Source organism: Sander vitreus, chromosome 5, assembly GCF_031162955.1.
Source record: "Sander vitreus isolate 19-12246 chromosome 5, sanVit1, whole genome shotgun sequence".
NCBI lineage: Eukaryota > Metazoa > Chordata > Actinopteri > Perciformes > Percidae > Sander > Sander vitreus.
The window spans coordinates 4,625,001-4,651,877 of record NC_135859.1 but is presented as its reverse complement, the minus strand read 5'-3'; the positions used below and the strand labels follow the sequence as shown (position 1 = coordinate 4,651,877).

Sequence of the window (26,877 nt, the reverse complement as noted above, 5' to 3'; positions counted from 1 at the left end):
AAGGAAAAGTGTGGTTTAATACAACCTGGGTCTTATTTTCTTAGTTTTGTAATCACGTTGTACTAACCAAGGTAATTGCAGAGAAATCCAATGGGATAAGAAATACGATCAATAAGACGTTGATTAACAATCCCCCAAAACCTATTTGGAAGAGCAAGAGGCAAAATGGTTAAACTATTACCCACTGTTACTCACTATTACTGTCCATTATAAACATCCATCACAGTTTACACACTGGCTTCCTGGACTTCCTAGGGATCATTACCAACAGTATGGGTGCGCTCATTTTTGGGTTTTACCTGCAAATAAACTGGTTTAGATAAGCTAGCTAAACTGTTAGCTTGTTCACAACCGTCAGATTATCTAAATCATTCTTGCCCAATCAGACTTTGTAATTAGCAATGTTGACATATTCCCAGATCTCAGTGGCCCTTTGATGAACACAAATCATATCAATAGACATGATGGCAAAACATCCAAAAATATATTAAACAGGAATTATCCTACCGGCTAATTAACTAGCTAGGCAGCTTGTAGCTAGAGGAAGAAATATGACCATGACGGTCACGTCAGATTCACTTTGATATCAAGTGCTGAAAGAAAAAGGCATTTTAGGCAGGCTGTGTGAATGTTTTACAGGCTGTTAGGTAAAATAATTAATAATTAAGCTAGCTCAAATAGTAAACACAGCAGGGAATGCGCCAATGACAGCCGTCACAGCCGATTTTTTTTTTTAAAATTACATTTATATCTGCATTTATGTCAAAACCCAGAGACTTTCAAACATCAACATGTCATTTATTAATATGTATTCGTGTCTAAACAACATATAAACATCTTTTCCTATTCTATTTTGCCTGGAAACGTTTCCAACACGATTGCGTGTTGCGTGAAAAATAGGCGTCGGTTCTATTTCTAGCATGCACGGCTCGAGCCACGCCTGAGACGCGCGTGTCACGCAGGCAGTGTGTAAGCTCTAACCTGTTAACATGGGAGCCGAAATATAAACGGACACGCCACGCAGCTGACACGCTCGCGCGACGCATCCAGTGTGTAACCGGCCTTACATTGTTGCCTTGAAAGCAGGGATCTTCAACAGGAGGTCCAGGACCCCTAGGGGGTCCACAAAGTCAATGCAGGGGGGCCTCCAAATTATTGTTAAGTTTTTTTCAACAAATTAAAAAGTCTTAACATGAATCCCATAGGGGTGGGAATCACCAGAGGCCTCATATCATCAAGATACTTATGTCACGATATGATTATTGCGATTTTAAACATATTGCAATATTCTGCGATATATTGCAATTTATTACCTCTTTTTCCAACTTCAAATGTTTCCCAATTTCAAATTATGTCCCCAAAAGGAAACTTTGTCAACATCTGTTTTATCTAAAACGATACATTTCTCTGTATGTTCATTTATTTTAATTTTTTATTCAACCTTTATTTAACCAGGTAGGCCAAGAATAAAGCACATTCAGTACAATACAATAGGCTACATCAAGTGCAGATTAGGTAGGCAATAGAAAGCTGTCGCAAAGGGAGGGCTAAGTGAGTCGAGGGTGAATAAGGTAATGACAACACAATATACATGAATAGACAGTCTATAACAATGCTAAGAAGTATTGAAGAGTCAGTATATAGTTAGTGCAAATAGTGGTCTAATTAGTGATGTAGGTCAGTAATAACACGGTCAGTAATAACACAGTAAACATTAATATACAGTCTATATAAAATGCTGAATGTAGTGAAGAGTCAATATACAGTTAGTGCAAATAGTGGTCTAGTTAGAGATGTAGGTCAGTAATAACACGGTCAGTAATAACACAGTAAACATGAATATACAGTCTACATAAAATGCTGAATGTAGTGAAGAGTCAATATACAGTTAGTGCAAATAGTGGTCTAGGTGTTAATGTGTGTTCATCTCACTTTCATTTTATTGCATTTATAAAATGGGATTGTCAAGCAGACAAACTGACCAACACATATATAATAATAGATCGATACTTGGTGTCTGTGTAGCGATACAGTATTGCCACAGAAAATATTGCAATACGATGCTGGATCGATTTTTTCCCCCATCCCTAGAATCCAACATATTATTAGCAAATATAAATCCCCACTGCTTACTGGCCTATAGGTAAGATGGTCACTAAGGCACTCCACAGATTAGTTAATCCTAAGGATTCACATTAAAACTTGATTTATAAAATCATGCCAACAATTATTAGAATAGCTTAGTATTCTATGCAAAAAGGGTATGTATAAAGGCTTTAGGCTGCCCTTCACGTTAATGTAAGCCCAGTTTATTATGCAAGTTTATTTTATACAATATACGTATGTAGAAAGGGGTCCCTGCTCCATCTCGCTTTCAGTTAAGGGGTCTTTGGCTTTAAAAAGGTTGAAGACACCTGCTTGAAAGTATAGCAAAGGTTGCTGAACTTCTAGTGTCACCATTCTCTCGTTGCTTCCATAATGTTCGTATCCAGCTGTGTCACAAGCTGAAATGAGGAACAGAATCGCAAAACTACTATGCTGTGTTGCACATAGAGCTCCACAGTGAAGTAACAGGAACATTGTTGATCAGAATCAACTGTCTATTAACATTTACGCTTAAAATCTGTGACCTTCTGAAACTGAAATCCTCCAGTATTCAGTGCTGACTAGATCTTCCCAAAGAATACTACACTGATACACAGGAAGTGATGACTTTTTGTCAGGATGAAAAAAATCAACTGTGACAAAAGCAGTGATACTGTGTGTGGCTAAATAAAGAGGCCCACCTACACAAAGTGAGAAATCCACAGACATCACTGTTTGAAAACCACACGGCACTGCCCACTTATGTCATTACTTCTATTTTATTTGTCTTGTTGATGAGCCAATATTCATTTTTAATCCTAAAGTAAGATGGGGGGGGGGATGCAGAAGCTTGCCATGAAACAATAAAGGCACATTCTGTCTTATGAGAGGAAAAAGTCACAATGCGTGTAAATGTTTCCTGGGACAGCTCCAAGCCGCTGTTTGCTCCAAAAGCAACATTGACTTGTATAAAAAATTCACCCTTCACAGCTCACGCCTCTGAATCATACACCTGTTTGGTTTCAGCGTGCCAGTCTTCCTCACTCGCTCTCTGCTCAGCCATGTGAACACAGCGCAGGTTGTCCACAGTACTGCCCTCAGGCCCCGCAATGTGTTCATAGCCCGGCTGGCTGCCTCACTGGCTGGCTGGGTGGGTGCATGCAGGAGAAAAGAGAAGAAGGGAAGGAGGGGGAATTAAATAAATAATAGCATGGCCTTTCTCTGGGTGAGTAAGCAAAGAGGGGAGAAGAGTTTCCAAGTGGCAGACGCGATGCCCTTTTATTTTCCGGAGCTTAGAGCCCATGCTCTTTATGGAAAACACAAAGCTTAGGTTGATACAGTATGTCCGCTGAGCGTAGAAAAAGCTAAAAGACAAACTGTCCGACCAAGAAGATCCACCTCAACTATGGTTTGAAAAATCTGTAATGAATTTGAATGTGAAATAAACGTGAAATCAGCAATGGTCATTTGGAGATGTTGAACATAGTGGGGTATTATCTTTTGAACTGCATCTTTCCGATGGTTTGTTTTCCCGTTCTCTCTGTGTCTGGTGTCTGATCTTCGGCTAACTGCTGCATTCATCAAAGGCCTAGTCAGACACACAAAGACAATAGCTAATGAGTAGAAGCTCCCAGTTGGGCTGATCCGGGCTGTGGTGCTCCAGACAATGCAACAACATCTGTGCTGCTGAGTGCTGCTGTGTGCTGACAGAAGCATCCCCAGAGAGAGAGAGAAGGTGGGGGGGGGGGGGTTCTTCACATGTCCTGGACATACAACCTTCCCTCCCTTCCCCCAAATCCAAGCCCTCTCATCACCCATCTGTACAGGGTCTCGACGCGCAGAAGGGATGGGTGCCGTGAAACCATGATCCATTTCTCACCCAGGTGTGCCACTCGCACAAAACCCACGAAAACCCCTAACTAAAGATGCATTTGAAATGTCGACAGTTTTGAGTTACCACTGGAAGAAAGAGAGAGATGATTTTTCCAGAGTGAGGAGGTAAGGAGGGGGAAGAAAACAGGTGTGGACCTCCCTGTGGATAGAGCTCCTCCAGGGGAGGGTTAGCAGTGACTGGGGCTGGATGGATACCTCCCCACAGGGAGAGAGGTGCACATAATTCAGGGAGGATGCCGGCCTCTCCCATATACTGAATTAGTTATGTTGAGCGGTGACAGGCCGAGCATGAACAATAAGATCCCTATTCGAGCTCCAGCAGTACGTTACAACGTTTAGGGGGGAGTATCTCATTGTAAACATGCAGGTAGAGATAAAGCAGGTCTGAAAAACAGGCACGTCTGCACACTCACTCCCACCAAGGCGGTGACCCATCCGGAGGACAAGGTGTACCTGGTAATTAAAATGCAATCTCTGCTGCTGTGCCCCCTGGAGTGGCAGTGGCAGCGGACTCACCCTGGAGCCTGGGGGCGAGAGGTGCCACCTGCACTGCCACGCCACCTGCGCCACCACTGCCTCCCTTCATTAAGCCTGGTATTTATACGAGCCTCCGCCCTCCCCCCCCAAACAGCCCTAGTCTTCATGGGCCCTGGTAAGGCAGCGCTTTATTAGAATTAATGTGGCACTTCAGAGGAGAGTGTCAGTGTGGCGCGTACCGGGGTGCCAGGAGAAAGAGTCCCCAGCTCTCCTCTGTCACATTGAATAAAGGCGCCACAGCCAGCCCAGAGCTGAGATGAGCGTGGACAGCACATGACAGAACTGTTTTTCCAGGGCCAAGGGAAAGCAAAGTATTCTTTATTCAATCTGTTCTCATGTTTACAGGATGAGCTATTATATTGTACATGGAGACGATCAAAGCCTGGAAGAGAATGTAATGGCGCAAGACAGAACGTTGTGTCAAGCGTTTAGCAAAAAACTGGACATTCGACAACGCTCGCCGGAGAACCCATGTGACAGCTAAAGAAAATGAATATCAAATGGCCTCTACAGTCGGAAGGTTTAGCCAAGCCTCCCTGCCGGTTTGTTTTGAATGATGTAATTGTCAACTCGATTGGGTGTGGATTTAATACATCACGCCCATGACACCCAGCTTTCTCACTTTACATGTTGCTGTTTCATCCGTCACAAGTTAAGTATCACATGATAAACCCCGTACTTTGATATGGCCATTAATTAGAAACCCAAATTAAAACGGAAACAAACATGATTTAATAAAGTTTCCACATGAGTCATAATATCTTAGGCAGGATTGTCACAAATACTTTTGCGCTTTCTTACATGCCAGGAAATAAAAAGAAAACTGTGGCTTTTAGACGCATTTAGCGTCTAATATCTGCATGAAGTGTCACCACATTTAGGAGGGAGTTTGTGAGAGGGTGTTTCAGACGGTGTTAGCAGTATGTCTGGTCATTTCTGCGAGGATAGATGGAAAAGAAAGGGGTGGCTACACTGATGCTACTTGTAGTCGAGCAGCAGGGGAGGGAATTAAAACCTAGTTTGCATCACTCAGCGCCTCCAATTAAACACGAATAACCAGATACAAGTTCCTGTCTTCAGATGTGTTTTATGAGCTCCTGTGCAGCAGGGGAATTCTCCGGAATATACTGTACATCTCCCCGCAGTTTGCCGATCTCCACTGCACGCCTGAGTTCATTAGTGTTAAAAATGGTAAGCACTTTAGAGCCAGATGTACTTTTTTAAGTCTTATTAGCTTCAGATGATATTGTTTAAGGGGCATACGAGGCTTCCAATTAAAGCTGTGGAAAACTAAAACAGAAGTTTCTCTAATGTTTTTTCTTCTTTTTTCCTAGAGTTAGATGTAACTTTTTCTAAGCCATGGGCCTAACTGTTAGCGCCCTCCTTATCAAAGGCAGACATCAAAGGACTTCTGCACACACAGCTATATATTAATCCTTAAAAAGAATCTTCCAAGCTGGACTGGAAAAGAGAAATGAACAGTTCAGTCATGATTTGTTGACGTTGTCCATCCTAAAAGTTGCTTAAATGCACTGTAGCGTAAAGATGAGATGAAAACACAGTTTGACATACTTGCACATTGTGTGGTACAGCTGCTTCATAAATGCAAAGAATCACCATATATAAATTGATACCATAACTTCTTGTCGGAAAATCTCATTTCACTTGCTCTGGGTCAAAGCTATTTACATTTTTTTCACGACTTTTGGAAAAAGACCCCAACAATCTTTTCCTAAATATGTCCACCTCCACTTACACCAAGACACGGCTCTAATTTTGTGTTGGGCCCGTTCTAATGGGTTCATCCGGAGCCGAGGCAAAAGGCAAGAACAAAGCCCTTCAGCATCTCCCAGTACGGGGAGGTGCACCGAGGCCGGGCCACGCTGCACTCCCAATCCCCTTACAGGGCTGTCACTATTCATTCACGCTCTGCCCTTCCTCCTCGCGCCGCAACCTCAACAGGGGCATCGCTCATGATAGAAAACAATGAGCATGATTTGTGAACTCTCGCCGTCTTTGTAATTTCATCAGTGTAATGGGATTATATTTCAAATCACCACTCCTTTGTTCATTACACATTTAAACTCCTCTGACAGACAAAAACTTAAATAAAATGTGCATGTCAACCCTGGTTGACTTTGCCTGCTCCCGCACTTGATTAGACAAACAGCGCACCGGGGCTCCGGAACGGGGGGAAATAATGTGCTCATTTATTCATTTTTCAGACAAGTCACAATAGATTTTTAACGACCAGTGTCTGACCTCCCTTAGGTAGTTCTTGCTTAGGGGGGGTTAATAAAGCCTAACGCTGTGGCGCTCGGAGCAAGCTGAGAAGATGCCTGTGATGAAATAAAGACAGGCACAAATCAAGAGTCTTCGAATGTCCGCTCCAACCCCAGAGAGAGAGAGAGAGAGAGGAAGAGGAAGATGGTGTGGGGGCTGCTGGTAGTGGTGGTGGTGGTGGTGGTGGTGGGGGGGGGGGGGGGCGAGTTGGAGAAAGGAGAGTATTCCACTTAGATTCCAATTCCACAGGTCTCTGAGGGACAATTAAACCAAGTGTGGAAGAAGTGCTCTCTTTTCTCAATGCACTGGGGCGTGCATATTAGACGCCGCAACCATGGTGATACATTCACACACAGAAGAGTCTGCCAAGATTTAAAACCGGGAAGCTTGTAAAAGCTGCTCTGAAAACTTCCCGTTGACATTTTAGAACACAGAGAAATCTCTCTGTATAGTCTTTAGATTTAACGTCAAGCCATGCAGTTCAAGGATCTCCTCTGAGTCATGGCAACATTAAAAGAAATCAAGAAGTTGCGTAATTTTTTGGGTTTTAAGTTGCATGTTTGCAAGTCTTATTAAAGTAGCTACTGGGAGTTTTCTCAATCTAATACTGATGCCTCTATGCCCTACATAAGCAAACGAGACCATCAGCGAGAAGATTAGCTATTTCTATATTTCTATATAGTTAATCTTAATGCCTGTCCCCGCCAAATCAGACCAAACTAATTACGGCACACAGACTGAATGAGCCTATAGTTACATTTTCCCAGGCAAAGTTTGGCATTGAGTCGTAAGTTACCCAATTAAAAGGGAACGGAAGGAGTCCTTTCTTTTCAACGATGTATTTTGTGGTTATGGCTGATACTGGGTAACCTGACGTGCCAGATGGTTTGGTATCACAGAGCCCTCTGAGAAGCCATCATTGGAAACTGTTTGGAAAAGGGAAGGCACATTCAAAAAAATACCTGGCAGGTGATTGGATGAACCATCTGTCCGTCACGTCCGCCATTGTTGTTTTGAACAAACAGTCACGGCCACCTAGACCACGCCCGTAACTGGCAGGAGCTCCTCGCTGGGCCCTAATTGGTTCGGTATGCTGCAGTACAGGCACAGACACATTTATTGAAGCCTGACAAGGTGGATTTCCGTGTGATATGTGATCCCGCAGCTCGCAAGCTGTAGTTCCAATGAGTAGGGGGTCGGTCCCCTTACAGGATTTTGACAGTTTATTAAAAAGATAGTTTAGAAAGACAGTAGCGTTCACATATACAAGCAGGCAACATCTTGGGAAAAACAGTCATGACCAGTCAAACCACGAACGCCGTGCAACCAGTAACCAGTAACATAGCTCAAGTCTGCCAAGATTTAAAACTGGGAAGCTTGTAAAAGCTGCTCTGAAAACTTCCCGTCGTTCGACTGGTCATGACTGTTTTCCCAAGACGCTACTGTCTTTATAATCTATCTTTTTAATAAATTTACAAAGTTCTCAATGCTTCGGTTCACATGTAGGGACCCTCATTATGCTACCGTGGAAGTGTGGTGCTATTTTGAGCCTTGTTAGTGGTATAGAACTAGCAATTATTTTTTACTTTACCTGTGCCCCGACGACTAGCTTTATAAGCTAATCCGCGGTTTGCGCTATCTTGTTTCAAGCTAGAGACATATTGGATTAGCATGAAAACATATCCCAGAGAATGGCCGACTCCGTACACACGTGTTATTAACCCCTAGGTTCATTTTGCACCCAAGCGTGCATCCAGACAGCTTTAGATGTTGTGCATCTGGGGAAAATGTCAAAAGTTTGGGCTCACCAAACACACACACACACACACACACACACACACACACAACAAGAACGAGAGAGAGAGAGAGAGAGAGAGAGAGAGAGAGAGAGCCTGTGCATATGTGCTGCCACTAGACATCCATCTTGTTTTCCCGCTCAGCTCAGTGCTCTATTTGTCTGAATCTATGTCATTTTAGCTCACTCAGGTCAACGGCAATTCAACCTCCTCTTTCGTCTGAGGCACTTCAGAATCATAATGTGATGCATGTGGGATAGGAACCTGCTAAACACAGTCCCTGTCACTGCTGCAGACATTGCTGGATATAAATGATATACGCCGAGCGCTTGCCATCCCCATTCTGAGCCATACTACATCCTGTTTCCACCTGTCCATGATCACTGCTGTGCAAACGCTCTCTCCCACACCCTCACAGGTAGCTGTTCTGGTCACGATGTGTCACAGCATTAGACTATAATCACACCTCCAGAAACGGCAGGGAAAAAATAAGTCTTAGTGATCTGGAAGAAGAAATGGTAACAAAAGGATTTGTTCAGAACACTCAATATTTCATACTTTTGTTCTGGGCTCAGCCTTGCTCCTCTGCTTTTAGTTGGTGCAGCTCTCTGCTGGGCGCCTCTTGGGAACGGAGGAAATTACATCCTACCTGATAATTAGCAAAGTTCAGAGCAAACTAAAAATCTGCCCCGCTCTCTTAGCTCCCCACCACTGGCAGCTTTCTCTTAGCAACTAATTAAGTCCGCCTCTGAGGTTTTTGCAGACAGCAATGGTGCTGGATGTTGCAACAGCAGAATTAAAAAAAACAAAAAGGAAGAAGGATGGAAATGAAGAGTGAGAGTTCATTTTTATTATGTTTGTTTTTTTTTCTGTTTCATCTTTTTATACCGACAAATAAAATATGACAATGGTGTTCCTGGAGGGAGTATTATTATTTCACACATGGGTGCATTCTTCAAATAGAAATAACAGTGTTGGCCGCCATTACGCACGCTAGCAAATAGCGAAGCGCCCTCTGTCCATAATGTTCTTTAATTATTATAATGTCATCATCCATATCCGGCAATGTTGCATGGAAAAGAAACAGCAGAGCACACCGGGTATTAAATGGCAAATCGCTAATCTCCCCACAGTTGAATGAAATCACACTACACAGACAGCATTATTAGAGATGTTATCGTCACTGCTGCACATCATATTGGAGACTTCTTATATGAGACTTATAGAATAGGGGTTTGATGCATGTTTTTTTATTAGCTTCGTATTATTCCTTTGGGGTTTAAATAGCCTAAAAGGCTTGATAATATTTGTATTTTTTCTGAGCTCAACTCAAATCTTAAGTACGAAATGAGAATTAGTAAGAAAGTCTGCAGTTCAAGTACAACTACAAATAAAAAAAAGCTATTTGTAATCTGTCATAAACCTTGAGTTGAACACTTGAATACAAGTTGCTCATTAGAGACGCTTGAGCCACTGGGCTGCTGATGACTAGCAGTGTAAATGGAGTTTGGCTTTAAAAAGGCAAGCCAACAGCCTCCTTGATAAGGCTCTCGGTTGCACAGAGACTGTTTGTGATGTGCAATCCATGAGAGACAGAGGAAGCAGGCAGGCAGGCAGTCATTATTTTCTCCATAATTTACCTGAAATCCTTGATAACGAGCAAAAAATAATGCCATATAATTAGAAAAACACCAGCAACACCATTATTGTCAGGAGAACACATCGGTATAATGAAGCAATTATAAATGAGCAGCTTTGTGCTTGTCATTAATTTCTGCTTTTAAGGATGTGGAGATGAAGCATGTCTAAACGAGCTGGGAGGATGTTTAGGTGGGTTAGACTGCGAGGAGAGCACTCTGGGGTGTGTGTGTGTGTGTGTGTGTGTGTTCGCGTGCGTGTGTGCGTGTGTGCGTGCGTGCGTGCATGCGTGCGGCACAGACCAAACTGCTGGTGATGAGTCCACCAATTCGCAGCGTGGACAAAATGTCCACCAGGGGGGGACACTTTAAACACGTTATAATAACCCTCTATCATGCAAGTGCAGCTAAAGCTTTCAGTCTGACATGCAGGTTCCACTGCGGCCAGATATCATCGCACTGTATTCAAGTTGTTTATTTTGCATCAAGTGGAAGATGCTCGGTTGCCAAATGAAAGGTAATGAGGAAAAGTACATGCTGGGCGAGGAGCTTGCCCTTTTCACATACCATCACAGAGATTGATCTCTCCTTCCCTTCCCCTCACTCATATCCGGTCTCAATTGAGAGATACTACATTTGAAAACAATCCATGCATATTTTCCTTTGAAATGTATACCGTGCTCCTAATGCAGCCGCACAATTAGGTAACATGTTGCATTTCATTAAAAGAATTTCCTCCCAACCACTGAGTGGATTAGAGACACGTCTTTTTATTAATGAGCCTTTTCCCCCCCTCTTTGATTTCTCCTCATATTGAAATGAGTGGAGACAAGCTGAAATCCCAGTTTCCTCCTGATATGTCAGGGCTACTGTGAGCTCAGTTGTTTGCCACCTCAAAGGCATCAAGCAGTAAAAAAAGAAAGAAAAGGTGAACAAATAAGAGACAGTGAGTGAGTGAAGTCACTCCACTTGGTACACACTGAGAGTACAACTCCAAAGTATTGTCCTCCTCAGTTAGAAATGCCATCTTATTAACACATTCTACAGCACACTTCATCACATTGTCTTGAGAAGGCAATTGTATGGAAGGGGCAATTAGGACGAGAAGCTGTGAGGTTGCCATTATTTTAGAATTTAATGACCACGCAATACGGCGCTAGATGTAGAAATGAGGGCTACAATACTACAATTATGCATAATCTGGCAGATCTTACCGCACCCCCCACACTCTTCCTTTCGCCTTGAATAAATTTACATGGAAATGCATCTCTGCCTAATTTATTCGGAAAAAATTAGAATATACATTACAAATATTTCCATAGACGACATAAGCAACATGCGGTTGGGAATTTAATGACTTATTTCTTTGTATTCATGCTTATGGATTAGGTCGGGAGGGCACACCTTCCCCAGGCAGGTTTTTCTTTTTCTAAGATGAATAATTAAACACAGGTGTATGTATTGATATTAATATTCACCTTTCATTCTTTTTCCCCAGCTGCTGTGCCATTCATTCTATAGGAAAAGAAAGCTTTCCAGCCCACAAGAGAGAGAGAGACTAGCCACTGATGAAATGTGTGTGTGTGTGTGTGTGTGTGTGTGTGTGTGTGTGTGTGTGTGTGTGTGTGTGTGTGTGTGTGTGTGTGCTGTGAAACCAAGTGTGTGTGCCACTTGTAAGTGGCAAGATGCATGACTCTGGACACAACCCAAAAGCAGGGATTATTGACATGAATGCTCCACCATTAATAAGCCGCTGTATCCTTTGTGTTCGGGGTCGCCATTGCTGCAGTTAACTATAACTTGTCAAGGATTCTCCAGCCTCACAATGCGTACCTCATGCATCTCCTGTCAGCAGGCATAATTCCTGGATCCTGGCACGCCGCTGATTTCTGCATAAGTGATGCGAGCCTTCTAGTAGAGTTAGGAGCACGAGTCTTTTGCCATTGAGAGATGTTCATCATTCTTGATCTGGCTCTGTCAAGACCTGGTGTTTTAGTGCCTCTCACGATTAGGCAGAATTGACAGGCCAAGAAGGCAGTGAATAGCAAAAATGTGTGGAACTGAGGGGGTGTGGTGTAGGGTGTAGGGTGAAGTGGAGTGTGGCCGCCATTTAATCTGCAATTTATCAGTTTAGGCTGCACCATGTAACATCAGGGAGATTACATTCCAGCGAGAAGGAGCCCTATCTCTCCTCTATCCCCTCCTCCTCCCCTATCTCCTCTCAAATGCCTCCTAATGTCGTCTGACGGCACAACGAGGAGGACAAAGAGGGAGGACTGTCTTTATTGTCGCCATTATTGTTTCTGAAACCCTTAATTAATACATAGCATTGTGGACTCCTCTGTGAGTAAGCAAACAAAGTGCCAGTGACAGAGAGACGGAGCATAAGAGGTTTGCTGCAGCGAGACAGGCTGCATCTTTTATAGAGGCCGTTTGTCATGAAGAAAAAGTTAGGCCGGTTTTTAACACGCACAAGCGCACACACACACACACACACACATACGCTGCCATTGACGTCTGCACATGACCTCTGACAACGCTGATCACGTTGGGCCGATAAATGCTTAATTGCCATTTTTCCGTTGGGCTGCTTTATTGATGTCATTTCAAAAGTGATTAATATGAACTGCTAACGAGCTGTTGCATTTAGCACTAAACACATCTGAACTGGCACATTGTGTTACATGGATTTTTTTTTAAATATATTTCTAATATTGTGCAATCAACAATGTGTTGTTATGGTTTAACATCGACATATAATGTCATTGAACTATATGTCTTTGCAATTGGAAGTCAACAAGCTCCAGAAAGGAATGTTTAGCACAGTGTTCTGGACTCTAAGATCAATGTATTAATGCGTTCTTTTCAGGGAATCAACAGCTTCGCATTTCGTCACATACAGCAGGAGGACACAGGTGTTCTTTTTTTTTTTATATATATATATATATATTTACACAAATATCATAGTCAAATGAATCAAAAATATTTTCCCAACATTTGTGCTCCTTGCACACTCTCCGTGGTGTTTAACAAGGTCACTGAGTCTATTAATATACACTGGTAGAGTAAACCAACAGCACGCTTCAGTTTATATCTCTCGTTCTGGGCAGAAACAGAAATATGAAGACGCTGGCTTACAGGAAGGAAAGCCATGGCAGCCTGATATTAAAATGGTTCAGGAGTCAAGTAGAACAAGTCAAGTAGCTGGAGGGCAAACAAAACAGAGGGAGAGAGAGAGAGAGAGAGAGAGAGAGAGAGAGAGAGAGAGGGGAGGGAAAGAACAGGTCATTCTTAAAAGCTAATGGACTGTCAATGGTCATATTGTATTCTATTGAATATTATACAATATGTCGGCTTCATGTGAAGTCTGTGCTATTAGTCATTGGTGGTCTATTATTTTACCAAGACTAAAAATTAAAAAATTTAAAAAAAAAAAACATGTTAACAAAACAGAAATTAATTCAAATTGCATATTTCCATTTGAATACAGCAATGTGATTTATTTTTTTAACAACCACAACAGCGCGTTTCCACCGACGATATATAGCTTTTCTTTTCAAAAACCAGTTTCTGTTGTTGTTAAATTAGACACCCCTCCACACATTCTCTTTTTTACGTGTTTTTCCTACATCTTAATGGTAACCTCTCCAGTGTGGGGTGTGTCTACCAGCTGCTGTGATCAGAGCTCGCCACCACTGCAGCTCACAGTGCTGTCCACCAGATGGACCGTAGCCGGAGATACCAGGCCATGCACGGCTCACAGAAACACATTCCTGTGCCTAGACATGCAGAAAAAGCAACAATATGGGCCTACACTCTGTCTCTTGATCAGGGCGTGTATTTGTACATTGCAAATCCAGTGTTGTAGGATACAGAGTGCACATGCACATTGGTGCAAGTTATTGCTCCGCCAATAAAGCAGCCTTTATTGAGCATGCTTGTATCCCAAAGGGTTATTTTGCAGACATTCCCAGGAGGAAGTATGACCCGCTACACTTATCTGCACAGCATCTCTGCAGTGACACAGAGCTTGATCCATCCTGAAAGGGGGATTGAACTCTCGCAAGATGAAGACATGACATCTTCGGCTTACTTGATGTCAATGATAGGACAGCTCACTTGTAGATCGGGCATGTTGCCAGCCAGCTCTCCCTGGGTCCTGAATGCTGCCTCTGAACAGAGGCCAGCGACACAGATGACATCTAGGGAAGCCCGTCAACCTGTTGCTTAAGGACAGAATAATCAAAGTGGGTCATACTGGTCGGCTCGCCTTACAGTTTGTACAAGGGCTGATGTGTTCATCTAATGCATCTGCGTGCGTGCGTGAGTGCGCGTGCGTGCTTCCTAGACTTGTCAGGGCAGCAGTCAGAGCTGAGCCCTGAAATCCACCCCAGTGACAGAGATCATCAGCATCAGCAGCAGATCTTCAGCCTAGATCATGTTCACAATGAGAGCAGTGCCAGGCACTGACACCACTGCACTGTCCAGTTGTGCACCAAAAGAAAATATATATAAATAAAAAGCTCTCCGCCAACACATTTCTGAACATTGATTTAGAAATGTTCACATTAGCAAACGTGTGTAAGCAATATGACCATTTCTCTGGGTAATAACAAAGGTCATTTTAATAAAAACAAATCACTTTATTGATTTGCATGCATGCAGGTAAAAATATGTTATTGTTGCCCTTAAGGGTTTTTGTTTCTTTTACGATCTACGCTTGACACAGCCCTAACAATATTGCTTAATTGCAACCTCAATGAAACATGCATGCTCAATCAGGGAGGGAGTTTACTGTCGAATTTATGGAAATGCGTGGAGAGAGAAAAAAAAAAGGGCCTGTGTTAGTTGTAGGGTACACCTGCACTTGTCAAGGTACTCAAGTACGCCGGGTAATTGGCTGTTGATTGCTGCCATTAACATGTGATGGCTAAGTGCATCTAATTCCTGTTCTATTTTCACGGCTCAATCTGATGTCACCACCCACTCTTTCTCTCACAAGAAAGAGAGTTTGCCTGTGCCTGTGAAAATGGTTCTTTTCTAATGATATAAGCACAATATAAAAGAAAAGGAGTGGTATATAGCCTCAGAAGCACCCTTGTAACTGACACCCTTGCTTAATTGATAGGCTATCCTTTGTGGTGAGCAGTAAAGGAAAACATAAGGAATGTCATTTATTACTATGTCTACTATTTTAGACTAAACCCAGTAGGTTCGACGCCACAATAAAAGTGCAAAGGGATGCAATAACCCACATTATCTGTCCTTTGGAATGATGCTATAGCACAACTTTTTGGGCTTAGCATTTATTGTATTTCCATGGTTTAATATTGACTCTTTATAGCAACCTTTCTAAGAGCTATTCTGCCATTTGTTACGAGAGACACACATCTCCTTTGTCTTTGTAGTTTAAGCTGAAATGATTACAGAGAATGGCGCTCACTTTTACTGTTTGCCTCTCTTACAGTATCCACCACCTCAGGGCACAGAGACTTGGTATCCCTTTGAGTTTTAATCTCCTCCTCTGCCTGCATCCTTGCGGCTATTTCATTTAAGTTTTAATATGTGCATTTGACATTTTTGTTCATTTAGACCCCCTCCTCCTCCCCACCACACTTAATTTAATTGACGTGATGCTGCCTTGTGTTGTTTATTCTGTCCTTTGAGGAGATTTCCCGCCACCACCGGCAGATTAGTCTCAACGACATACCGTGTACGCAGGCTCCGTATGGACCTGTACCTGCAGTATATGCGCGTGAGCGGTGGGAGGAGGGCGCGCGCTTGTGTGATGACACTTTTTCACAACATGCCACGCGGAACCTTAAGTCAACAACAGAGCTAAGTAATACTTATCTGCCTGCGCATTTAGCTTTGAGCGTGTTATATGTTCGACCTACTAGGTCTACTACTTCAATAATAGAATAACATTTTGAATTTGACGAACATCCACAGTGAACAAAACGGATCCAGTTCCAGACAACGAGTCCCATTGGTTTTTAAATGTCAAGCCGTCACGCCCCGTGCTGTTCTTTGTCTGAGCCGCTCTCAGATCAGATCTGCACACCGTCGTCGGGAATGGTGCGTCTGCCATCTGCAGGACACCGAGGGTAAAACACTCCCTTGTACAGTGGCTAGAATGTAGTCAATGAGAATAACAGTGCAGCTGCTGTTGTTCTTCCTACAGCTGCATGGTCTTATGGTTTTTTTTTTGTTTTTTTTTTTTAATAAAAAACAATCCAGGATCCCTGCTTTAGATCCAATGACTCCTTGGAATAACCCATCTATATTAATATTCCAGGTGTTGAATAACATTGTCTGTGGTGTACTTTTAGTCATGTTTTTGTGCATTATTGTATTCTCCCTACTCTTGGATCCCTTTCAGTTACCACCCAGATTTTTACAATTGATTATGCTTCATTTTAGTATGAGTGGCAATTGTATTGTTCTACTGTGAATTCTACTCTTCAATAACTTCCCATTGTTGTATAAAGTTAGTGGGAGCTTTATAATGAGGCCTACAGGGAGTCAATTTGTGTGATTTCATGAGATCATTTTTGTCTGATGCTGAGCTGGTGTATGATACAGTTAAACAGGGAGAGGGGATGCTTATTTTATTATTTTTATTTTTTTACTGCTCCCCTTCAGCCAGGAAGCACCAGACCAACGTGTGAAGTCATGCACGAGCCCCGCTGGACTAATCATTTGTCATTACACAGCCATCTGGGTGAGACCTCAGGCCTGCTTATGTCTTCAAGCAACAGGATGACATCAATATAAAACTCGGATGAGTCTTCCTCACTTGATCCATCTGCCATCACCTGTAAAAACAAACTCCGCTGCACGGATACCTTCTCTAAACTGGTAGTAATGTTACACCTCCTGTATGTGATGTCTGCACAGGCCTCATGTTATGCATCTACAGTAGTTCACTGCTGAATAAAGTATTAGCCAATAATAATAATAATAATAAATAATACGGTATTATGTAAAGCAGCAGAATACAAAAACAAAAAGCAAGCTTCCTTGTATCTTCGAATCAGCTAAGTGCCACATAGTCAAAAGATCCAATCTCCAAATCTGGCCTATCTAGCCATTGGCTTGTGCAACTAATTAACTTCACACACCGAAAAAAAATTTGAATTTAAATTAACAATTGTGCGATAACATCAGGGGACTCAAAGCACCCCACGAAGAAGTTTATGATGAAAAAAAAAATAAAGAAAAAAAGATGAGTATTAGAGCAGGCAATCGGTGAAGTAAGGAGGGCTTTTAGATGAGGGGATATCTCCAATTACGATCCGCCGTACACTTGTCAGCAGTAATGAAATGTTTGCTGAGAGCTTGCTATTTGTGGCTGCTAGATTGAATGAAGCTGCTCCACTGCCCCCACTAACAATTATATTCCACGCATAAATCTCCCTACCATCTCTTCTATTGTGTGAACTGTCGGCCGCATATACCTACAACTGTCCCGAGAAGCCACGGAATAATGAAACACCATTGTGTACAGTAAATACAGTGAAAATGTATCTCAAGAGTCACAGAAGAATAAGAAAAGAAAAAAAAAAAAGAAAAAACTTCTGCTTCTTTTATTGTTTTTAAAGAATGACATAATGCATTAATCACAGTAAAGACAAACCGGCTTTCCCCGCATGTCATAATTGTGCAAGCTTACAATTAAATGTAAAATTAGATGTAAGATGTGGAACTGTTTTTTTTTTTGTTTTTTTTTCTCTTCCTCTGCTCAGCTTTTTTAACTCAATTGTACAGGGAGCAGAGCGGTAAAGCTTTGACTCAACACTTGACACCAGTGCCTAGTAGTTTCTGTACAATCAGAGCTTAAGTTACGGTTACAGTCGTGTGTACATTTGTGTGACTCATCGGGCATTTTGATCAGTACTTCATTAGGGTCACCGGCTATCTGAGGAAAACCCCAGAAACATAAGCCAGGTCCAAATAATTTCATCAGATTTGCGCAGTATGCATTTCCAATTAAAGTGACATCACATGGACCTAATTAGTATAGATGCAACCTGCAACTTGATTTTCCAGTGCATGGTTTTCTCATCAAATTGATTACAGAGACTCTGCGAGGAAGTATACTGCACATACGAATCTGGTGCGACTGTAGACGGATATACGTAAAGGAAAATGTGGAAGCTAAAAAGAGTACTCGAAACATTATCCGAATCACAATACTTTTATGTTGAATTACTGTAGAGGCCAGAAGTAATGACATTTCCACAAAAAAAAAAAAAAAAAAAAACACACACCCTGCTCCCTGTCAATTCTTTCAGGAAAACATCCTTTTTGTGCAAAATAAATCATCGAGTTCTGATACACAAGTATCACGGACACAAAGAGAAGCTTTGCGTCCTCTTGCAGGTTTAATTACTGGCCTGTGGCAGATGCTAACGCTAGTCTAATGTTTATCATGATCGAGAATGTAGAGACCACTCAATGACTTCATGCAAGAGGAGGCAGAGGGTCAACCAATCACACGGCCGTCTCGCACGCACTGGATAAAAACCACGCTCACGTACTACGCCAACCACTTTAGCATAAACTGAAAGAAAAGAAGAAAATAAAAATAAAAATCAGTAACAAGTCAATAGTGTTGATTATTTGCTCTTCTATCCTACGGTGTATTGTGCTGTCAGGTCAGTTACTGTGAAAAGTAATGGATTATGGAAAAACTATAATACACGTGGCACGTCTGTGCACAAAAAACGAAGCAGAGGATTTCAAGAGAGAGAGGGAGAGGAGTTTTTAGTCATTTATGGATAATTAAAGACATGCTTGGACTATATTTGGAAAGATACAATGACACTGGGATATCACAGCACGCCAAATTGGGGAGAGGGGGAAAAAAAAGTGCACATAAAGACGAGTCCCTTTCTTGAACTTATGAGGAGGTAGAGAGCTAATATCCTATAGTTCACTAGTGTGCCCACGTGGCATCTCAGGTATACGATTAGAAACTAAAAAGGTCTTTGTTCGCTAACAAAGGCGTGTGTTAATCATGGGTGATGTGAGCACAACAAGCATCACAGCAGCTCAATATCCAACTTGTCCTCCCTCCCCCCCTCCCTTTACTGTTTTACCATTTCTTATCAGTGCAAAAAGATCCAGTACTGTTGACAACCAATGCAGGACAGTCATAATCAGGCTCATTGGTTTCAACTCTGAGGTAGGATCTAGAATACCAAAAGGGGATATTTGTTCAAATTCAAGTGCATTTTAAAAAGGGACTGAGCCGTGACAATCGGGGATGTGGATGTTCCTGCAGCGGGGGCGGGACAAAGGTTTCTCAGTGAGATGTGGTTGGCCCATTGGGGTGGGGTGGGGGGAGAGGAGATAATGCCTATGCTGCGTTAAAAATAATAGTCAAATATAACTACCTGTACAGAGCGCCCCACGTTAAAAAAGGCACAATTTGTTTTCAATATTTCCAGAAATGCCACCACTACTCTGTGCATGAGCTGACCCTGTTTCATAATCCCCCAGCATTCCCACCTACTCATCGCTAAGGTGCCTTCCTAACTCGAGCTTTTCTAGCAAGTTGATTTACTTTATATATAAGCACTTGCCTCAGACATCTTGAATGGGCATGAAAAGCATTTTCAATTTTTTAAATTAGACAAACAAAAGCATTAAATAGAACTACAGAAATAAATACATTTTTATTTCATATAAATATGTGGGCCCTTATGTCCAAATTGTCGCTGACACACTTGCTTGTTGGGAATAAAGATGAAATAAACAATCCATGAAAAAAGCTGCCCTACTTGCTTTGATACACTTACCTTATGAGTAGTATGGAATTGATCGCAGTGTTAATGAGTCACTAAATCTAATCAGTAACTACCACGCACTGTATATCCCCACGTTACAATGCATTTAATGAACATTTATATTGTAATTTAATTGGAAGCCCTTCCCTCTCACTCTGTGGGAGGTCTGGTCCCTTTAAATAGGATTATCTTTTAGGTTGATTTAATGTCATATTGGTGTTTGTGTATATATAAAATTCCTAATACGGACCCGAAACGTGATTAAAGAGACAAAAAAAATAAACTAAAAAATCCAAATCAGGTTTCAGAGTTAACATCTTGCCAATTATTATTTTTTTTTTTTTTTATTTTTTTTTTTACCCAAGGCTGTTTGTTTTTCAGCGCGGCTCAAACCTGGATTTGTCAACATACATACAGTAATATATATATTTTTTTTGTACTCTTTCAACGTCTCTGGCTATGTACAAGCTATACAAATACAGAGCAGGCTGAGGGCCAGGCTTTCTAAGCTGTGCAGAGGGAGCAGTTGGTTGGGAAGTCTCCCAGTCTCCCGGCTCCTTCCCCCGCAGTCTGCCCATACAGGTGGCTGTTCTGCTTCACTTGCGATCGTCGATGGTCTTAATGAATTCCACCGCCGCGGTGAACTGCATCCACCAATAGCACTCCTCCCCACTCAGCCGGCTGGCGTAGAAATTATTGATGTACTGAACGGTGGACAGCAGGCAGGGCGGGTTTGCCTGGAGGGGGGGGAGGAGATGGAGGGACGGGCCCGCATTAGCCGCGGAAACAAGCTCGCTCTACGCCCGTGCGGATTACAATCAGAAATATGCAAATGTGTAAAATACATCCACGCAGGTTAGCAGATAACAGTCTTCATGATGCCTTGCAGCCATAATGCAGTCATTTGGTGGGATCATTTTCTGATGATTATTCTTAGGGTTCATTTATAATAATTAAAAAAAAGTCAATAAGTGATCAATACCGAAGGTATTAAAAAGAGCCAACAAAATAAGAACACACTCACCCTTATGAGGACAAAGACAAGTACAGGGACAAAGTCATCTGCTCCAGGGACAGAGTCCTCATTGGCCAGACTGAGGAGGTTCATGATGGTGGAACACATGCGCAGTATACACTGGACTTTGTCTCGTGGCGTCTTGTACGCGTTGATGGTCCTGATCTCGGACTGTGCAGAGGGCCAGGGAGCCTCCTTCAAGTAAACCTGCAACCCGGAAGAGTTAACTCAAATCAATGACTAACACTTTTCAAAGTCTCTTCCAGCTCCATAAATGCATGGAAGAGATGAAAAAAATGTATTAAAAAAAATCTCAGCAGGAAGTGGATACCTCTGGGATTTGAAGAGCTTTATGATTGGCCGTCACAACTTTTGTGAGCCGCTGGATATGTTCATGGAAAAGCCTGTGTGAGACAAAACAACTCAGCATATGACAACAGAGAGAGACACATGCTGTCCAATCCAAGAGTGAAACATATCAACCTAAAGTTAAAGCAGTTTATAGTAAATGTATCTTCCGCTCTGGATTTCTAGTGATTAAGTGGCTTCAACTCTTTGCGAATTAACCCACCTGGCTTGCTAGTAAATGTCACAGCATCATACTTACTGTGTACAGATACCGATACAGTAGCTTTATTCAGTTTCTACAGTCGACCCAAACACAGCCTATACGCACACATTCATACTGCTAGTCATCCGTGACAGAGGGAGCACAATAAAAGGACATATAGTAAAGTGTGAGATCCAAAGTATACAGCTCGAAAAAATATTTGAAATAAGAACCGAATAAAGACGATAAAGTACGATAAAGAGAAGAGATAATAAAAAAACTAAAATATCAATAAAGGGCAGAGTGTATTGCACATACATAACAAATTACAATCCACCAGTTTTAAACACATAACCAATATGAGGTTTGTAACAAAATACCGATATATCGGTCGGGCTCTAAACTGTACTATATTTACGGGTGAAATATCATTATGTTGTTGCTCAAAAGTATTTTGGCTAAAATAACAAATAAACTGGAGTGCTGCCTGGTGAGACTGTGCGGTGCTGGTGCCATTCCAGCTACTCACTGGTCTCGGAGAATATCTCCATCCTGGTTGGGGTAGAAGGCCAGTTTGAAGATGCGGTTCATGACGCTGCGCTCGATAGCCATCTGGGCGTCCTGCAGCTGGTCCTCGCTAGCGTACTGCCAAATGGCATCACGGGCCATGGCGCCGTACAAGTAGCGCAGAAAATCCTCCACGGCTGCCGTCTTGTCATCCGACGCTGTGCACCCCTGGAACGCTGGAGGGGGAGCAGAGGAACATCATATCTAACAACGGGAGTGTTTTCAAGGGAGTCAAGTTGAGCTAGGAAGTGATGATGTGTAAAGACTAAGAGGCATATCAAGTACTTGGAAATACATTTGGAAGTTCTGTATAAAAAAAAAAAAAAGAAGAGAATGCCTTTTATTGTCACTATACACATGTACAATGAGATTAAAAGCAACAACATGGAATAAAATAAGTAGTGCAAAAAAAGGGGGGGTAAGGTGCACAGTCCTGAGACGCTATATACATATAAAAAAAAAATATATATATATGGTTTCATATACAGTGTGATATGCAGTGTGGGTTATTGTACATTATTTGAATATTGCCCAATAGTGGTGATCATATTCAATGAGTAATAGATATTGGACAATGAGAGTAATGATATTGCACAGTATACAGCTATTGCACATTAATGGAATTGCACAGTATTATCAATGGTATTAAATATTGCACAGTAGGTGGGTAGAAGAAAGTCTGGCGTGTGTGTTCAAAGTGGTTATGGCTTAAAAGGGGGAATAAATCTTGACTATGTCTGACAAATTGTAGAGTAATTTCATATTAGCTGACATTAAATTGTCACGCTTTAAGAGGAAGACAACACACAGCCCATTATATCTGGGACTTTAGGTCTAAATGTTTATCTTATAAGGGCCAGAACCACCTATTTTCTTGTTTAGAGTGATAGAGCTTTGCAAATCATGTATATTATGGATAATAGGATGGCAGGAAGGTCAGGATTCTCTCTACTCTCTGATAGTACAGACAAACAATTAGTGCACTTTTAGTTACACTGAATGTGAAATATATACATAATAGGGATAGGGGGGGATTGATTTAAGTATATATTGTGGGTTTTTTGCGACGATTTTTTAAAATCGGTTGTTTTCCCTAGAATAGATATTTTTTTATAGTTTCATTTTTACCAATGATTCACCTACATATTTTCTGTTCATATGGTACCGCTGACGGCGACTACATCATATCTGTTTCCAGCAAAACTGACCGAAAGCAGAAAATGCAGAAAATCCATGTTATGTACCTTCTTACAAATGAAAAAAATGACTGACTGACTGACTGACTGACGTGTGACGTTCAATCGTCTTAGAAAACAATTCGCTTTTAGAAATGTCTCATGACAAATTGCCTCTAGAAGTGTATTATTCAACATTTGTTTTTGTTAAAGAAGGAAAAGACAATCACAATAATCAATACTACCGAATTGCAATACCTCTAGAATGAAAACTGCAATACAACTTAAATCTTCAGCCATGTATTGTGAAAGAATCAAATCGGGACAAAAAAGCAAACATGCATGTATCCTCCCAGACTTAATACATATATAAATAGTTTCATTAAGGTTGCAATTTCACTGGGACAATTAAATATTCCACTAAATATCCACTTCACCTGTCTTTTTAATTGAAATAGTTTCTTACATTTGTAGTGTTTGTTTTGTTGTTGTGAGTATAATACTAAAATTTTATTTTCAGGGAGTACCAACGCAATTTTGCTGTGATACTGTGAGACAGTAGTGCAATGAAAATCATCTCTTATGTCTTCAAAAGTAGAGATGAATACCTTTAATGAAGTCCAGCATCTTGGCCTCCATGTGTTCCAGAAGGAGGCGGACACACACGGTGGTGAAGTAGCGGTTGGCCACCTCCTTGTCTCGGAGCACCCTCTGGAGGAGCCTCTCCAGGTGGGCCTGGGACGTCTGCAGGCCCTGGCGACACCGGGTTAGATAAGCTATGTACGGCGCCCGCTTTCTGAAGGAAACACACACAGACATTTGTATTCTATTATTGCCGCTTTAATCGATGGCTACGTCTCTGTAGATGCCTAAAACAAGATTACGCATAAAAAAAAAAAAAGCAAGGCGACGATTTTTATAATCGATTCTTTTCCCTAGAATCAATATTTTCTATTTATTTATTTTTTACCAATGATTCACCTAACTATACTATCTTTTCTGTTTATAAGGCACTACACCATGTCCGTTCAAAGCAAAACAGAGTGAAAGCAGAAAATCCATGTTATGTACTTCTTTAACAAATGACATAAATGTCAGACTGACACGTGATGGGCGTTCTTCTTAGAAAACAATTCGTTTTTAGAAATGTCTCCTGATAAATTGTCTCTAGAAGTGTATTATTCAACTTAGAAGGAAAAGAAAATCGCAATACTCAATACTTCTAGAATCGCAATCAATAAAAAAAACGCAATACAAATCGAATCGGCACCCATGTATCGTGAAAGAATCTAATCGGGACAAAAGCATATCGTCACAGCCCTACTAAGTGAAAGACCCATGGGGTGCTTGCATCGACCCTCCAGGTCTCCACGGTTACCTGTAATCCTCGGCGATGGCAGCCAGCAGCTTCCTGCAGGTGCGTGGGTCGAAGCGGCCGACGCAGCGCGTGGTCTCCTGGATCTGGGCCATCTGGTTCTTGTCCTGCAGGTTGATGGCCTCCGCTAGCTGGATCTTCAGGAAGCAGACGATCAAATTTTCTGAGAGAGAGGGGCGACAGAGAGACGGCATTAGAAAAACACTGCTGTAATCTGATCAACCCGCTGCCTCCACATGACAATGGGACTGATGGCCACAAAGATGGGAGTCCTATGGTTTAACTGTTGACTGTTTTCACAGGATGTCACTTGATTCTGCCTATTGTCCGGATGTGAAGGTGGAAAGGCCTAACAGGGCTGCCTTTATTTTGTGTGCGGCATCAGAACGCTTGTATCTTGTTGATAAAATGTTGGACCAATATTAATCTCTGGGGTTACACAAGTGTTTTTAATATGTAGGATGGTTTAACAATGGGATACTGTACTGACACCATATGGGAATTCTCGGTTAACATCTCCCACTCTCTCACAACCTTGCCCCAAACCTTGGAAGGCCAGTCAGAAGGTGAAGGTGGTACAGATTTAGTGTCTTGCTTAGGGACACTTTCAGCAGGTTGGATGCTTGCCAACATTAAGGGCTTGTACCCTGCTCCCCACGGAGAGGTGTCACAACGATACCGCAAGTTTAGTAGATTGTACAAACTTTAACAAGAGCTCTAAATGAACACACTAAACATGTTTTAAATGCATTGTGCTTCATCAGTTTGTATTTTATCACCAGTTATTATTAGTTACTAAGGCTACACTACTACGTTTTGGTTCGAAAACCGCAGAGTAACGTCAGACATTCTGCTTCCTGTGTACACTGGTACACGCATGCCCAGTGCATGCGAATGGTCATGTCATATGAGTTGTCAGACGTGTTAATATGGACCGAGGTTAGTTCTGCTACCGGGGCAAAAACTTGTGCGGACGGAGATGGTTTTTGTCTCAAAAACAGAGTTTAAAAAGGAAAACATAGTAGTGTAGATGTAGCCTAATAGGGGATAGATTTAGCACAGATGGACTGCCTACCTTCAGAGTCCATGTGGTCAGGCAGCCCGTTTCGCGTGGTTGCAGGGACCATGATGGGCAGAGCCACTGAGTCTGCAGAACACAACGCCAACCTCAACTTCTTCTTCGCATCACTGGAAGACAGACAAAAAAAACATTTAATTAAACAGCAATGGTTAAGAATATCTATTAAGAACTGGAAAGTGTTGTGTGATTGACTGTAAATTGGGGTTTTGGGGGTTTTCTGACCTGAAAGAGAACTTGCAGTCATGCTGCTGTGCCGTCTGGCTGGCTGAGTCTGGGAGGTCGTCTGCAGAAATGTTCTGCAGAGCGTCTTCTCTAGGAGAGTCGTGCACGCTGTCCTCGACACAAAGATCTGTCAACGTGAACGAAAACAGGCAAATGACTCAATGTATGTACCGCAAGTGTGTGTAATAGCCACATACAGTGCTAAGCATAAGTGAATACACCCATGCTAAAGTTGACTAAAAAGAGGAATAAAAAAAAACAACAACATCTTTTAGAAATTGATCTTAATGCCTTAATTAAAAAAATAGGAAAAATCAAACCTTTAAGGACACCAATTTTCTTTGTGAATGAATAATGTATGTTAAATAAATAAATGTATAAGTAAGTACACCCCTATGTTAAATTCCCATAGAGGCAGGCAGTTATTTCATGGATCCAGGATACTATGCATCCTGATGAAGTTCCCTTGGCCTTTGGAATTAAAATAGCTCCACATCATCACATCCCCTTCACCATACCTAGAGATTACCATGGTTTTATTTCAGTTAGCCTAATAGCTGGTTTGATTTGCATTGAGAGATGATTTTATGGAAAGTACCCCATGCCAATCTCTAGGTATGGTGAAGGGCATGTGATGATGTGGGGGGGCTATTTTAATTCCAAAGGCCAAGGGAACTTTATCAGGATGCATAGTATCCTGGATCCATGAAATAACTGGCCTGGAATAATTAATTTAATTACGGCATTAAGATCAATTTCCAAAAGATGATTTTTTTAGTCAACTTTAGCATGGGTGTATTCACTTATGCTGAACACTGTGTGTGTGTGTGTGTGTGTGTGTGTGTGTGTGTGTGTGTGTGTGTATAT

At 41.8% G+C, this 26,877-nt stretch overlaps 1 protein-coding gene across 4 annotated transcripts in view; it reads right to left on the bottom strand.

Moving 5' to 3' along the window:
• Positions 1–19,851: 19,851 nt before the first annotated feature.
• gapvd1 (GTPase activating protein and VPS9 domains 1) overlaps positions 19,852–26,877 on the bottom strand; it is a 46,369-nt gene continuing 39,343 nt past the window's right edge. For all 4 annotated transcript variants that reach the window (XM_078250149.1, XM_078250148.1, XM_078250150.1 and 1 more), the window contains 8 exons: positions 26,011–26,137; positions 25,783–25,895; positions 24,711–24,870; positions 23,941–24,128; positions 22,120–22,333; positions 21,372–21,444; positions 21,050–21,247; positions 19,852–20,762 (listed from right to left, as the gene is read on the bottom strand). In XM_078250149.1, coding sequence (XP_078106275.1) covers positions 20,622–20,762; positions 21,050–21,247; positions 21,372–21,444; positions 22,120–22,333; positions 23,941–24,128; positions 24,711–24,870; positions 25,783–25,895; positions 26,011–26,137 — 1,214 coding nt within the window. In that variant the 3' untranslated portion in view covers positions 19,852–20,621. The remainder of the gene's footprint in view (positions 20,763–21,049; positions 21,248–21,371; positions 21,445–22,119; positions 22,334–23,940; positions 24,129–24,710; positions 24,871–25,782; positions 25,896–26,010; positions 26,138–26,877) is intronic.